Genomic DNA, 16,737 nt, shown 5'->3' with positions numbered 1-16,737 from the left:
CTGATGGTTCCTGCATCGCACCAGCGCACACAGCGGAGCCTCCACACTGCCCCAGATGTGTGGAGGAGGTTCCCCGAGCCTCACTGGATGGTTGTGAGTCTTTGTCTTTGTGTTGCGGCTGCAGTGACAGCGGCGGAGGACTGGAGGACTGGACTTTCCATGTGTGCAGGGAAAGTCCAGCATAAAATCTGCCTCATGGGTTTTGTTTTGTTTAATTAATTTAGCAGAGGAAGTGACGATGCACACTCTGAGTGTGTCCACGATGTGTGTGAGTCATCAGATTATACAGATTACAGGACTGTCAGAGCCTCTGGGCAGGTCATTACAGACTGTCCACCCTTTGTTTGCTTATTCACCTCAAATAAAGTAGAATACATTCACTAAGGGGTTAAATATCACAGAAGGCAGAAACTGCAGCTGCTTTAGCTTTCAGATCATTTCAAAGACTTAGCTCATATGGTCAGATCAGAGGTGGGAGGATGGATGATGCTCTGACTGGCATCCTACATTTAAAGCTCCTTGATTACAATGAAAGGTTCTGAGTGTGTACACACACACACACACACACTGGTGCAAAGATAACGTAACTTTGAGGAGGCGGCTCTGCATGAGGACACAGAGGTTGGTGCAGAGTTTCGCTACTAAAAGCCTTCATTCAATGTTCTGTTTCAATGAGGTTAATTATCTGTCACCCAATTGGCCTCAGGGCTGTCCCTGCATAACACCCCCCCCCCCCACACACACACACACACACACACACACACACACTGGAAAAAGGAACATCATAAATCTTCAACCAATACAACAACACTGTGACAAACACACACAGATCAGAACTCTTCCTCCCTCTGACCAAAATCTGCTTCACGTTTTTCATCTTCTTCACCCATGAATTCAAAGGCAGACACACACACACACACACACACACACACACAGGCTAACAAACAAACACACACAGGAGCCAGGGATCGTGGTGCTAAAATCAGGCTGAATAGTGAAAAGCACCTATTTATCCCCGCTCCCTCGGGTCTCCTGGGACACACACTGATAGAACAATGACCAGTTTAACTCCAGCCACTGGCCTGCACACACACACACACAGAGTGTACACACACACACACACACAGAGCACGGAGCGCATACACACACACACACAGAGCGCACACACACACAGAGCGCACACACACACAGAGCGCACACACATCTGCTGCTGAACACACTCTCACACTGAGGAGCAGTGTGACTAGGACTGAATAAACTGTGCATCATCATAAGAAGTCACTGCCGCTTATTTCAGCAAATTAATAAAAACTTCACAGCTGAGTGGAAAAACCTGCAGTTCCTCAAACGGCCACTTGTAGGTGGCTCCAAATCAGAGACTGCTCTGTGTTTGTGTGGACAACAGCTCATCAGGTCTGTTTCACGGCTGAGTGTGTTTCTGGGGACACATGTGAAAGACTTCTGAGGGTTGACAGCAGGTAAAAACCTAATAAGTTAGCCAAAAACCTGCTCAGTTAGCATTAGCATAGGTTTACAGACTGTCCATGCATTCTCACATCTGTCTCATGTTGGACATGCAGTAACAAAGTCCCCATCAGGAGGGCCAGAGGAGTCCCGGCAGGCTCTACCAGGCCCAGACCCAGGCTCAGACCCAGGCCCAGACCCAGGCTCAGACCCAGGCCCAGGCACAGACCCAGGCTCAGACCCAGGCCCAGACCCAGGCCCAGACCCAGGCACAGACCCAGGCACAGACCCAGGCTCAGACCCAGGCCCAGACCCAGGCTCAGACCCAGGCCCAGGCACAGACCCAGGCTCAGACCCAGGCCCAGACCCAGGCACAGACCCAGGCACAGGCACAGACCCAGGCAGCCAGAGGACTCAGGGGGCCCTGCAGTCCAAGCCTCTTTGCTACTTTGCTACTATGTTATCCATCCTGATATGATGTAGCCAAACAACACTGGTTATGTTCTTCACCCTTGATACCTGAATGGGCCCTCGATCAAATAACATGTGATCTGTCTACACGTCTTAACAGGCCCTCGATCACATACCATGGATAATGTTATTTACTCCTGATACCTGGCCTGATGGGGCCCTCTACCCATTGACTCATAATCCGTCCCTGATGGGAGTGTTTTTCACCTGCTCGTTTGTTCGATGTTGTAAAGACCATTCACTGTTTCTTATTATTATTCAATGACAGGGTCAGTTTTAGCCTCCAGGCCTTCCATGGTGTGATCAATGCCTGAAAAGGAACTACACCTGCAGTAAAAGTGCTCTGTTGGTCCAGTGTGTGTGTTAAAAGTCCACTCATCATCATCATCATCATCATCATCATCATCATCATCATCATCATCATCATCATCATCACAGTTCCTCACATTAAACACCCACTAACAGACACACTGTGTTAGGATCCAGCCTTCTGGAGTCAAACGAGCGTCCACGCTGCGCAGTTTTTATTTTGTGCTGCTCATTTTCTCCGTCTCTTTCTTCCTCACGTTCCCACCCTTCCCCTCGCTTTCTCACCCTCTGTCTCTCTTTGTTAATGCCTTTCTCCTTTTTATCTCTCCTCCCTCTCTCGGGTCCCTTCCCCCAGTTTTCCCACCTCACTGCTCCATCGGGAGCACCCACAAAGCCTGCTTCTGCCATAGCAACCACTGCGCCACCGCCTCTGTCCCGGCAACAGGCCGTCGTCAGGCCTTCTGACCCCTGACCCCTTCACAGCTGCTCGGCCGCCATGTATCCCATAATGCCCTGCTCTCTGCTCACTCCCGTGACCAGGGGGAGGGTCGCATTCAGGAGTCAGAAGAGAAATCCCACAATAAACTTGAAATGTTTTACTTTATTTTGTCAGGTTTTTTTTCTTTTCTTATTTTTTTTGGAGTAAATATTCAGAATTCCAACTTTAATCTCTGATTTGGAAAAAGGAGCATCTACAGTTTGATCAATTTATAATATATTTTAAAACTTTTTCTCCAATTTCTGACCTGTTAGGGTCTAAATTCAGACTTTCTGAGTGTTACAGACCCAGTCCTGTCGCGGGCTGCTGACATGGTATTTGTAGTCTTGGTGTCAGTGGAGCGCCCTCCTGCTCGTCTGTTGCTGAGCTGCAGTGACGTGTGACGCGCAGCTGATCCATCAGCCTGAGGTGATGTCATCTCAGCGTTCTGTAACAACATAAAAGTCTCTTCAGCATGGAGTCTTCATCAAACAGAGAACAGCACAGTTAAAGGACAGCTGCATATAAAGTGTTCAGTGAGGTGTGTGTGTGTGTGTGTGTGTCTGTCTGTGTGTGTGTGTGTCTGTCTGTGTGTGTGTGTTGGCTTCAGGTGCTGTTCTCAGTGTAACATGAGCTGCTCTTTATTAATAAATAATGCGTCCGAAGCAGTCAGCTCATCAGTCAGCCTGTGAGGTCGGCCGTTCCGGCTTATTCTGCCCTCCACAGACTCACCCGGAGCAGAGCAGCATCACACGCTCACAGATTATCTGTCTTCAGGGATTTCTGAGTTTGTCTTGTGTCACCTGGAGCGACCTCAGCGACCATGAACCCTGAATAGTAAGTGCTGTTTGTGTTACTCTGTACCTCGTGTGAGGGGAGGGGGGGGTTAAGACCTGGTCCCGTCTCTGGACTTTTGTTTCTGCTGGTTGGGTCCAGCTGGCAGGCTGCTCGGTGAGGTTTACATCCTGAAGCATATATGTTGTAGAATCAGGCCACTCCAAGGGGATTTTATAGGTTTCTATGGTAACAGAAGAAAACAGCTTCGATGCCTCCATAGGTAAACGTTAGATCACTAGGCCCCAGTGGCTGATGGGTACTGTAGTCTCTGGAACTAAAGAGAGAGAGAGAGAGAGAGGGACTGAGAGACTCCTCCCACTACTACAACAACAACAAAACAGGTGCTGAGTACCAGATGCTGAGGACATCTGAGGACTGTTTTTAGTTTAAAGGTCAAAAAAAGGAGCAGGTCCTTTTGGGTGAGGGCCATGTAGACTCCACAAGAGTCAGCGATGACAGGATGACCAAAATGATACAACCGTGGCTCACAGCTAAAACCCCAGACTATAAATAAATATGGACAAAAACCATCTGTGAGTCTGTGTTCGAGGCTTCAGCTTTTGCCAGACAGGTGGAGCTGGAGAGGATGAGCAGTCAGGAAACAGGAAGCTGGGCATCTGAGAGGCTGCTGGGGGACCTGCAGTGTTTGACAGGATGAAAACACGAGAAATCGAAATGAATAATCTGACATCATGTTCTGGGTGTAAACCTTTGCCTTTTCCAGTGACTACTTGTTTAAACTCCTCCTCATCGGTGACTCTGGAGTTGGAAAGTCATGCCTGCTGCTTCGCTTCGCGGTAAGTTTGCATCATCACACATCATCACACAAACACACACAGTTCCAGTTTGTAACACTTCTCACACTTGTGTGCAGGACGACACCTACACTGAGAGCTACATCTCCACCATCGGAGTGGACTTCAAGATCAGGACCATCGTCATGGACGGGAAGACTGTGAAGCTGCAGATCGTAAGAGCCGGCTTATCAGAGATGCTGGGATGGTCGGGAGGAGTGGGGCTCTAATTTTGAAATGCTGTCATGTTGCTCCCTCAGTGGGACACCGCAGGTCAAGAGAGGTTTCGAACCATCACCTCCAGCTACTACAGGGGGGCTCACGGTATCATCATAGTGTACGACGTCACAGAGCAGGTCAGCGTGGGGTTTTGTCCACCAGCATGAAAGAAGCAGGGTTAAACATTAACCCACCCCGCTGTTTCTCCTCAGGAGTCCTTTAACAATGTGAAGCAGTGGTTGGATGAAATAGACCGCTACGCCTGTGAGAACGTCTCCAGACTTCTGGTGGGAAACAAGTCTGACCTCGTTAGTAAGAAAGTGGTGGATGCTGCCACTGCTCAGGTAACACACACACACACACACACACTTATCTGAGCCTCCCTCTAATGTTCAGGTGGAAGCGCTGCAGCAGCAGTTAAACATCAGTGTGTTGACATGCTAATGCTAATGCTAAGTTTAGACGATATATAATGGATGGAGGAGCATCACAACTTCCTCCTATTGTAGAAGCCAAATAAGGCAGCCGGTGGAGCTGCCATCTTGCCCTGATGATGTCATTCACACAGCCTACAGGTGGGTGACATCCATGGACTGTATAGACCTGCAGATGGAGCATCAGTAGGTTTCTGAGTAGTCTTTATATACAGTCCATACCAGTTTAATCGTCAGTGGGTCATTAGTCCTGCATGTTTATCTGCTGTCTGCAGATCGTCGTTCTTAATATAAACTCATGAATGATGATCCATCTCTGGAACACCCAGCAGAATATAAAGCAGCTACAGGGTTAAAATGGCTTACATGTCGACTCATCAATAATGTAGGAGTGGATTCATTTTCACAACACGCTCACTTCGAGCACATTTTACTGCTGCTGCCTCACTCTGACGTACAGTTTTCAAAGCTCAGAACCTCAAATGTTTGATGTGCAGATTAGTGGGTGTTTGTGATGGTTTTCATTGCACCCCCCACCCACTCCAGGAGCTGGCCTCGTCCCTGAAGATCCCCTTCATGGAGACCAGCGCTAAGAGCTCTGACAACGTGGAGAGGGCCTTCCTCACCATGGCCTCTGAGATACACAAACGCCTGGCCAGCGAGGGAGGGATGCAGAGCGAGTCCACAGACTCCAGAGCCCAGAGCTCCAAGATCAACAGCGCCCCCGTGTGGCTGGGTGGGGAAAAACAGACGCAGGAGGCCAGCAACTGCTGCTGAGAGGGAAAGAGCTGTGAACACACATCCAGCTGCCTCACTCCAGGACTGTCTGTGTGTGTTTCACACACACTTATGACATCTACTGTAAAAACATACAGAAAGGTTTTTAGCTTTGACCTAATATATTTTTGAGCTTGGTACTTTTGGATGAAATACAGAAAAATATTAACAATGCAGCCACATGGACAAACACGGGTCCTAAATATAAAGGATCAGTCACTGAGTCAGTACGCTGCTGCAAGGATCACGTTGTGTTTACCTGGTTATTGTTGTTGTGTTTTGCTTGTTGTTTTATGTCAATAAAGAACGTTGACGATAGAGACGTCCTGAAATATATAAGCAGGTCTGATATAAATGTGTAAATATGTCAGCACTTTGTGTGTTTCTTGGTGCGCAGCCACAAAACAAGAAGGATTCAAATCAGTCTGGGAGGAGGAGGACTCCTCAGCTTCACACAACAATCAAATGAAGGAAGATTTCACCTGCTCCGCCTGTCTGTCTGTGACATCCGGAGGATCACAGCTGCTGTAAAAACGTCAGTTCAGCCTTTGTTTTTGAATTCTCAGGTTCAAATCAGAACTGACATTTCTCACAGTGGTTGTAATCCTCTTCTGATTTTTCTGGAGAAAACAGAATACTAACAGGTACTGTCTGTGTATTGACACCAGGTGGCAGCATACCACTGATACAGGTTTCGAATTAGTTACTTAAAAGCTGTGTTCCAATTCAGGGTCTGCATCCTTCGGAGGACGCAGCCTGCGCTGTCTCGGGAGGCCGCGTCCTCCTGAGGATCCTCCGGAGGATTTATATATATGTTCTTTGTAAATAGTATTTTCTGCTGATCTTTTATAAATAATAAACTGTACATTTTCATAATGCCCACTGGTAAATAGTTAGAAATGTTCAAACTGTGTCTTTGTAAATGTACATAACAGAACAATAAATGATTTACTGTGGTCACTGAAAAGTTGTTCAAAAGTTTACTTAAATGATAAATAGGTAACGAAACATAATGTAACAAGGTTAGAAGAGTTTAAGAACACAGAGACAAGAACAATTTAATATACAATTTAATAAGTAACATTTAAATAACACAGAACATAACAATCACTGCTGTCCACATCCTCTCAATGAGCTGAGGTCTGTCCGCTCTCTTCCTCTCTCTCTCTCTCCTCTCTCTCTCCCTCTCTCTCTCCCCCTCTCGCTCCCTCCCCCTCTCTCCTCTCTCTCTCCCTCTCGCTCCCTCCCCCTCTCTCCTCTCTCTCTCTCTCTCCCTCTGCTCTCTCTCTCTCCTCTTTCTCTCTCTCTCTCCCTCCCTCTGCTCTCTCTCTCTCCTCTCTCTCTCTCTCTCTCTCTCTCTCTCCCTCCCTCTCTCCTCTCCCTCTCTCTGCTCTCTCTCTCTCCTCCCCCTCTCTCCCTCTCTCTCTCCCTGTTTGTCGTGATGTGACAATATTTCGAAAGAACATTTCCAGAAATCAATATTACACATGTGAGTCCAAACTTGGAACCATGCACAAAAACACAAATACGTCACGTCAGCGCTCACATAAACCGTGCTCAGTCCAGCACGCAGACTTCTTACCCAGGCTGTGGTTGCTCAGGTACTGCCTGAGGCTGACATTGCCCAGCTGGCTGTGTGTGACCTGGCCCACCTCCAAAGCCACGGCCTTGCTGTAGCCCACTACCTCCATGCCAGCACACACCGACTGCACCTTCAGCACCAGGACAGACACCTGCAGGGGGGGGTTAGTGGGTCAGGATATCACATTCTTTAGTGTTATCCTACAATATCTTTGGTGGGCTTGTCGATGCTCTGAGACGTCGCACTGTCGGTATCCGGGGACATGCCTCCCTCCTGCTCAGGACCAGCCGCTGCCTCGGTGGCGTTCTCCGTGACGCTCTGTTCACTGATCGCATCCTTGAAGCCTGAGATGGACACATCATCTGTAAAAATGTCATATAAACACACAAAAGTGACTCACAGACACTGAACCCTGTCTTACTGATTGTTGTTTTCATGTGTGTGTGTGTGTGTGTGTGTGTGTGTGTGTGATATCCACCTCTCTCCAGCAGGATGTATGTGTCTCCATCCTCCACCAGGTAGCTGTCGATGGAGATCGACTTCTGCAACACACACACACACACAAGAGTGACACTAAAGAGAACAACTGCAGTATCTTCAAAGTCAAAGTCAAAGTCAGCTTTATTGTCAACTCTGCTATATGTGCTGGACATACAGAGAATCGAAATTGCGTTACTCTTCACTCCGCAACATATAACATGTAACTAAAAACTAAAGATAAGTATAAAGTGTAAAAAAATGTACCTACAATGAGGCACACACAAAATACAAGGCACATAATGAAGGCACAATGCAGTAAGAGTGCAAAAGACAGTGCAGTTGGCATAATGTAAACAGTCCAGGAATAGTTTAAGTTATAGCAGCTTATATGAGACTGGTGTGACATGACTAGGGTGCAAGAGAATGCACAGGGTAAAGTGGCTGGTGCACAGAGTTCCTATCTTGGGGGGTGGGGTGGTGGTGGTAGGGGTGGGGGGGTGTCAGGGGAAGGGGGAGAAAGTGGGCCACAGCAGCCAGTGTTAATTTTTAGTTTTTAGTTTAGTCTTGTGACTAAAATATCATTTTATTTTAGTCACGTTTTTAGTCATCAACATTTTTTAAGTTTTAGTCTAGTTTTAGTCGACTAAATATCAAAGAATTTTAGTCGACTAAATCTGCCGTGGATTTAGTCGACTAAAATTACGATGATATATTGATATCCGGCTATGATATATATTTTTTTATGAAATAATTAAGGTTTGAAGTGCAATAAAAACAGGCACAGCTTTAACTTGTGTTATTTGAAACAAACACCTCTTTATTTAATTGCTATGACCTTTTCACCAAGAACCAGTGAACAGTGAGCTGCTCTCCCTGAACACACGGTTCAGTCATGACCTTCTTCATGAATCCTCCATAACTACAGCAAAACACTTCAGTGACAACTTAGAAACAGTTCGCATGCTGTAAAACCATCAGGGCTGTCTTAATTTATAGATTTTGTCACGTGTATCTTTGAGCGGAAGTTAAGATGACTCGTCTGCAGGTTTGTTGTGTTTTTACCGCTGATAGTCGCTCCACACGGTTTGCAAACCGTCTTGTTTGTCTTGACATCAAACGTGTCCGTGTGTCTGTTCTTCTCCTGTGTTGTGTTACCATGCATGAGGACGCCTTCTTCCAGCATCGCGGGGTAACGTCCTTACGCAGAGAGATCACTTCTGATTGGCTCTCTGCCGCCGTCTCCTGATTCGTCCCTCCCTTCCACAAACAAAATTTGCTCTGATTGGATCTCGTCTCCATCAATAATTTCGTCTCGTTTTTATTCGTTGACGAAAGTGTCAGTACATTTCGTCTTCGTTTTTGGCACCGTGCGTTTTTATTTAGTTATCGTCTCATTTTTATCAGCAAAAAAAGGTCGCTAACGAAAACTATGACGAAAATGAACACTGCTGACAGCCTGGTGGATGAAGCTGTCCCTCAGACTGCTGGTCCTGGCCTGGAGGCTTCAGTCTCTTTCCTGATGGCAGCAGACTGAAGAAGCGGTGTGAAGGGTGGGTGGGGTCTGAAGCGATGAAGCGTCTTCCTGCAGGTGGCGGTGCAGGCTCCGTACCACACAGTGATGCAGCTGGACAGGATGCTCTCAACAGCCCCTCTGTAGAAGGTGCACAGGATGGAGGGAGGGGCTCTGGCTCTTTTGAGCTTGTTTAGACCAGTGTTTCTCAACCTTTTTTGAGCCAGGGCACATTTGACATGTAAAGAAATCCCACGGCAGATATTTTTTTGCATAGACCTTTTAATTAACTTCAGTTCTGATCAAAAGTAGTGAACAAATCATTTTTCCCAGGATCATCAGGTTCTTAACTGTAAAAATCCCATATTTTACCTCCTACCAACAAGGTAAACCACCAACAACCAAGAATGCATGATTCTGTAGTGCCATGGCTGTGCAGTCAAAAAATGTGGTTATAATGGAAGTCTATGGGACAAAAATGGCCACGAACAACACGTAAGGGAGAAAAAAATGAAAATCCAGTGCTGTGCAAAAATGCATTAAAATCAATGTTCTTACTGATGTTTGACAAAAAAAACCTTTTCTACGAAAAAAATGTTCACATATAGACAAAGTTAGGGCCAAATTAAACAGAACAATTACTCTCAGAGGACAAAACTGTCCCGAACAGTGCAAAAAGGTTCAACATTCAATTCAATTCAATTCAGTTCAGTTTTATTCATATAGCGCATTTTACAATCAGAAGTTGTCTCAAAGCGCTTCACAGAAACCCAGAGCTTGAGACCCAGAGCCTGAACCCCCTAAGAGCACTGTGGCAAGGAAAAACTCCCTTTAAGAGGAAGAAACCTTGAGCAGGACCCGTCTCTGAAGGAGGAACCTTCCTGCTGCCAGTCGGCCGGGTAGAGGAGGAGAAGAAGAGGGAGACAGGACAGCCTCCACAGCCACTGCTGTTTGCTCGGTCTCGGGGGCCTGACCTGCCGTCACCCCAAACACATACATTTCACGATCTGAGCCGGGAGCTCTCTGCGGAACCCAATTAAACACAAGGCCTATCACTGTATCATATATATATCTTCCATGCACACAGGACTCTGGCAGCCTTCAAAACATCACAAAAGTCCGGTTCTCAACAAGTGACTAGCATCACTACCTGTCTCACAGACATAATTTAGATTCAGCTGCAGCTCCTGAGGCCTCAGACACACACACAGGCGGACACGGACACACAATGTTTAATCTTTAACTGCAGCTGTCCATGTCCACATGGATTAAGACTGACCTCTGCTCTTTAGGTTCTAGTTCTGGGATAGGTTTCAGGTTTTTACAACTCCCACTTATTCACACATCCTGGAGCACCCTAAAACAAACCATTTTTAACCCTCACAGAGCTAACCTGGATAATTACTTCTGAACAGCAGCTCATGGTCCTGTTTTATATGAAATCTTTGGGGCATTAGGCGTCATTTCTGGTTTTATAAACACTAAAACACCCTGCAGCCTGATCTCTTTAAATGTCAGGATCTGGGCCAAACAGACAGCTTCATCAGTTAGAGGGCTGTGCGACGACATCTCCATTAAACCTTAGAGACAATCAACACCGACCTCTCCCCTTTGAGGGTCCTGGTCGAGTGAACCGCAAGTCACTGATGCTCCAGCTGGGCTCGAAGGAGGCGTTAAAGGCCTTGGCGCTGATCCTGATGATGATGGAGTTGATGGACAGAGACATCCCTTCTACCACCTTCTCAGCAAGGCCATATTCACTGTAAATGAGACAGGTGGGAGGACGTTTAAGGTCAACAAGGTGACAAGACCCTGTTATTAGAGAGCACACCTTTGTCCAGAGGCTGTTGCTATTGGAGACGGGCCGTTAGCTGGACGAGGCTCATCGCAGGTACTCATCTCCATCAGCACTTTATCCAGAGTCTGAAACAGCAGGAAAGTCAGAAGCTTAGATTTACATTCAAGACGTGACACTGTTATAAAAACAGCTGTTTTCCACCAAAACAGAGAATTTCACAGTAAAGGCTCAAACATGAAGAACATGCTTCAGGAAGAGAAAGGTGCTCTTCTCCATCAACAGAGCTCCAAGCTACAAAGAGCTGTGTACTGTTAATTATTACTCTCCTAGATAAATACTGAGACTAATGAAAACAGGATCTGTAATCTGTGAGCTAGGAAGGTTGAACAATATTTACAGAGGGATCTTTTCTGATAGGATGACCTGCTTGGACCATTTGTGAGAAGTTAAGTTTAGAAGTGTTGTGCACCCACATATTATTAGTGTGACATTTTAGCATTTAACAACACAATGTAACTCCAAGTCAGTCACACGTCTGTGAAATCAGCCTGTCCAGTAATAATAAAAGGAACCAAACCATGGTTACATGGGCCGGCGTTATTAAAAAGTTACATGAGAATTGATATTTTTAATGAGGAGCCCGTTCATCATGGGACAGCATGCGCCTCGCTCCCTTCCGTGGCCTTGGCATATGAGTTATAAAGAGTGGAATGTGCAAGGAACAGAATATACAGACTCTAGTTCTAACACAGATACAATTTACTTACATAGCCCCAACATTCCCCCCTGTGTATCACTTTTGCACAGAAAACACTCTGTCATATTTTCCTCAGGGACATCAGGACTCCATATTCAGTCATGAGGTCTGAACTGGGTCACCTGCCGCTCTTTGCTCGCCCCTCTCCTGGTTCAAGTATGACTGTGTGATCTGACACCCAGATGTGTGCGCACACCCCAGTCCAGTTGGCTGGCAGTGCCTTGTAGGCGCATGCTCCACATAGCCACCAGGCTCCCTGAGCTATGTAGGTGCCATTAGAGGGCCCAGATATTTTGACCCTTCTCCAGACGTAACAGTCTGGCTGCATCTAGTGGTGTTACCCAGAGGAATGGAATGATTTCCTCTATTTTTAAGCAGCACCTTCTGGCACACTGGTTCTGTAGTGGTTCAATTGAAATTAATCCAAAACAAAGTGTCACATGTGTTTGTGCCACTGTGTCTGTGCAGCAGCCCAATGACACACACACAGACACACACACACACACAGACACAGACACACACACACACACACAGACGTGTGTGCATTGGGCCTCTGTGTGCAGACAGCAGCCTGTGTGTGGCCATGCAGAGAGAGACAGAGAAGACAAATAGCTGAGGTTCTGATTCTGTTGGACATATTTAGTTTGTTCAATAAAAGAACAAGGTATAGACCTGTTCTATAGAAAAGGTATGATCTGGATGTGATGTGTAAAATAATACAAGTAATAAGTAATGACTATAAATATGTAGAATATAAATATTTATCAGTGTGAATGCTTGTCTGTCTCTGTGTTGCCCTGCGATGGACTGGTGACCCATCCAGGGTCTCTCACCCAAAGCTAGCTGGCTCAAGTTAGTGTTCAATAAATGTTGGTGTTAAGTTTAAGTGTTGTGCACCCACATATTATTAGTGTGACATTTTAGCATGTAACAACACAATGTACCTCCAAGTCAGTCACACTTCTGTGAAATCAGCCTGTCCAGTAATAATGAAATAATAAATCATGGTTTTTAATGAGGAGCCCTTTCATTATGGGAGTGCATGTGACTCCCTTCTGTGGCCTTGGCTGATGAGTGATAAAGAGCGGAATGTGCAAGGAACAGAATATACAGACTCTTAACAGATACAATGTACTTACATAGCCCCAATTTTAAGGTGCTTGCATGAGTCTGTCAGATTCAGTATTCCCTTGTTTGAAGTAAGGTCAGCAGCAAAGGAGAAGTTTTTCTCTAACATTTTTCAATTTTTCGAAAAAGTGAGTGTTTGAGATGAAGCATCTGGTCCTCCTGCTGCTGCTGCTCGGTTCCAGCAGCCTCTGCAGTGGGAACCACACCTGCCTGGGGACTTCGACCACCGTGGCAGTCTGTCAACTTGACACCTGTGCCCTGCTCTCTGGGGTGGCAGCCATGAGGGAGAAGCTGTCAGCCACATCATAGACACAAAGCACGGTTCAGCAAAACCTCAGTGCCATGATGGAGGCGAACCAACAGTCCTACAAAAGCCAGGTGGAGGAGCTGTCAAAGAAAAACCAGGCTCTGGAGGTGCAGCTGAACGCACTCGCAGGCAAAAGTGCACCGAAGATCGCCTTCGCTGTTGCTTTAGGGGCAACTCTGGGTCCGATTTCAAAGGACACCACAGTGAAATACCGAAGAATCTTCTCCAACATCAACAACAACTACAACTCTTCCACCGGCATCTTCACTGCCCCCATCCGGGGGGTCTACTACTTCACCTTCACCATGTTCAACATTTACGGCCGGGCCAACTCTGTCTTAGTGCTGATGAAGAACAACGATCAGATGATGGCTACCTGGGACACGAAAGGCAATTACGGGGTGGTGCTGCAGCTGGAGCCCGGAGACGCCGTGTTTGTGAGGCTTTTAGCAAACAGGGTGATCTATGATGATGCCAACAACTACAACACCTTCAGGGGATTTCTGCTCTTCACCTTGTAAAAACACTGTGCATGAAAATTGTAGCAGTGGGACTTACCAAAGAGATTGAGTGAGTCTTCAGCTTCGTCCATGGTATCTGTGAGTAAAAACAGACCATAACAAATCATTCAGCTTGACAAATCACTATCAAATTAAATGTCAGAAAAATGCTCACTGGTTCCAGTAGGGGGCCTTTACATGTCTGTCACTGTGATCTATTATAGCAGAAATATGTACTCCAAACTGGAAGCTCCAGAGCTCCATTAATCCTTTATCCTTAAATCATGCATGTCAAATTATAGAGTGAATGAGAATAAATGTTTGTGTTCACAAATGTCTCAATGTCATGAATCAGAAAATGCTCAGGATTTGTGCCTCTAACATATTTCAATTGCCTTGTCAGAAAAATGCTCACTGATTCCAGTAAGGGGCCTTTACATGTCTGTCACTGTGATCTATTAAAGCAGAAATATTTACTCACAGACCATGTCTCTGCTCTCATCCTTTCTGCCTGATGTTTGATCACATTTGCATTGCTGTGGCAAGAAGGTTTGCTGTGTCTGTCAGCACAGTGTCCAGAGCATGGAGGAGACACCAGGAGACAGGCCGGTACTCCAGGAGACGTGGAGGGGGCCGCAGGAGGGCAACAACCCAGCAGCAGGACCGCTACCTCCTCCTTTGTGCAAGGAGGACCCTGCAACATGACCTGCAGCAGGACACTCACAACTGTTTGGCAATAGTTGACTATAAGTGGAGGATGACTAATTAGTTATTTACAAAGAAATACCTGAGCATTAACACTATATAAAATAAACATATATAACAGGTTTCCCTGCTGCGGTTTAGAGGTCAGTAACTCTAACAGTAAGTTGTGACAGCAGCACTTAGCTTAGCTGTGAACCAGACAAAACAAGCTAAAGTATCATTCTCTGAATATGTTTTAAATGTAGCATGCTAACCAGCTAGCCTTGACCATTGTTTAATATCACTAGATGTTGTGAACCGTGTGCTGTACAGTCTGCTCTCAGTAATAAATAAGATAGTATAATATAATAATAATCAAGCACTCGGGGGTTGAACTTACTGAGCTCAGCTCAGGCTACAGTGTGCCAGAATGGAGGCAGTAGAGCGCCATCTAGTGAACATTTTAAATCATTACAACTGGTTTAAAATGATATGACAGTATTTTCTCTGTAATCTTTGGACAGGTGTGTAGGCTTGTGCTTTTGTTGGAGCCACATGGGGGCAGCAGAGGAAGCTGGGACACTGACACACACAGGGCAGCACGTCATTAAACCACAAGGAAGAGAAGTAAATCACTTTGATTAGGACCTGTCGGCAGGTCGGATTTAAACTTGATCTATTGATCAAGGTAATAAAATGAGTGGACTGACCTCCTCTGACCGCTCTGCTCCTTGTTGATATATTGAAATCAGTTCTTTTGGGATTAATCATCGTTCTTCTTCATTCTTAGACTCTCTGACAAACCACACATCACTTCCTGTGGTATGGAGGCAAGCCAAGACTGAGAACAGGTTTTCTCAATAGTTCCTTAGAACAAACTTGTGGCACCACCACAAAAATGAGAAAATATATGTGCATGTGTATTTGTTAGGGGTGGGTGAATCGATCTAAATATCGATAGTATCGATACCAAAGTTAGGATCAGTAATTACTCGATACTAGCGTGATGAGATGGATATTTCTGTGGAAGTTTCTCTTAATACCTTCAGCAACTTTACTTTATTTACTCGCGGTGCAGACAGCGCTCCTCTCTCACTCTGCTCAGTGCGCAGGCGCACTCCGCCCCTCCTTCTCCTCTCTGCCGGAACAAACGGAGCTCCTGATTGGCTGTAAAGTACAGCTAGAATCATGGAGATGGCAGAGAGGAAGAGGAGCGCTGTTTCACAGCGACAGACGAGAAGAAGAAACTGCTACTTGTGAGGTGTGCAGGAAAGTGACCTGCCGCTGTGGAAACACAACTAATTTACACAAACATAAAGCAGCAGAGCCCAAAGACCTCGAGCTGCAGAGTAAACAGAGGGAGGAGGAAGAGGCAGATCCCCAAACATGAACCAGAGACAGAGGTCACTGACAGAGGCTTTACTGCAAAACACTCATAAATATCCAGGAGATGATTTAAAAAAGTGAAGGTTTAGATTGAGTAATCTGCAGCATGAATTAATGGTGTCTTTCTGAGTGCTGTGATAAGACATGCAATTTTAGCAAAATGATTGAACAGTCATCACATCACCAGCTGAAATAAATCTTGTTTTTCTCAAATTCCAAAATATATCTAATAATGTAATTATATAAGTTTATATAATGATATGTATTTCAGTGTGATTAATATAATTATGCTTTGGTGATAACTGTTGAAGGATCTTTATTCTTCATATTTAGGCTACATGCAGGTAGGTGTTAGACTTTTATAAAAGTATCTTAGTCATGCTGTTTCACCTACATGATTCACAAAGAGCCATGGCTGTCACAAGGAGCATCGCTGACATGATTGTGAAGTTAAAATTTCAAACTTATACAGTTCTGCACTTTTGTTTGCAGCTTGATTTACTTAACAAATGTTTCTTGTGTATTATTATTCTGCTAATCACGATAATCTATTTAAGGGCAAAAAAGAAGGAAAAAAAATAATTATTTATGATCATGAAATTTCAAAGTAAAAGTATTGGTATTGGTATCGGTATCGGCGATAATGGCCCTGTATTTACTTGGTATCGGATCGATACTGACATCTTCAGTATCGCCCACCCCTACAAACTACTGACGAGAGCCTTCATCAGAGGAAGACACTGATTGGATGCACTGATAAAACAAGGCGGCTGTGACTTCACCTGGAACCAGGCGTCCTGGGTGCATCCTGGGAGAACGAAG

The 16,737-nt window shown here is 45.5% G+C and overlaps 3 protein-coding genes across 3 annotated transcripts in view; 2 read left to right on the top strand and 1 right to left on the bottom strand.

Moving 5' to 3' along the window:
• The window catches only part of LOC114444601 (scavenger receptor cysteine-rich type 1 protein M130-like), a 902,860-nt gene that overhangs the window by 513,661 nt on the left and 372,462 nt on the right, over positions 1-16,737 (bottom strand). The gene's annotated exons all lie outside the window — the stretch shown is intronic.
• On the top strand, positions 3,421-6,023 carry LOC114444633 (ras-related protein ORAB-1-like). Its single transcript, XM_028419363.1, has 6 exons — positions 3,421-3,559; positions 4,284-4,356; positions 4,434-4,529; positions 4,614-4,709; positions 4,785-4,916; positions 5,553-6,023. The coding sequence occupies exons 1-6, from the start codon at positions 3,546-3,548 to the stop codon at positions 5,781-5,783; spliced, it is 642 nt and encodes a 213-aa protein (XP_028275164.1). The 5' UTR covers positions 3,421-3,545; the 3' UTR covers positions 5,784-6,023.
• LOC114444635 (complement C1q-like protein 2) lies at positions 13,235-13,866 on the top strand. Its single transcript, XM_028419365.1, has one exon. The coding sequence runs from the start codon at positions 13,381-13,383 to the stop codon at positions 13,864-13,866; it is 486 nt and encodes a 161-aa protein (XP_028275166.1). The 5' UTR covers positions 13,235-13,380.

Source organism: Parambassis ranga, chromosome 13 (genome assembly GCF_900634625.1).
Source record: "Parambassis ranga chromosome 13, fParRan2.1, whole genome shotgun sequence".
In the NCBI taxonomy this organism is placed as follows: Eukaryota; Metazoa; Chordata; class Actinopteri; family Ambassidae; genus Parambassis; species Parambassis ranga.
This window is presented reverse-complemented; position numbering and strand designations above follow the sequence as displayed.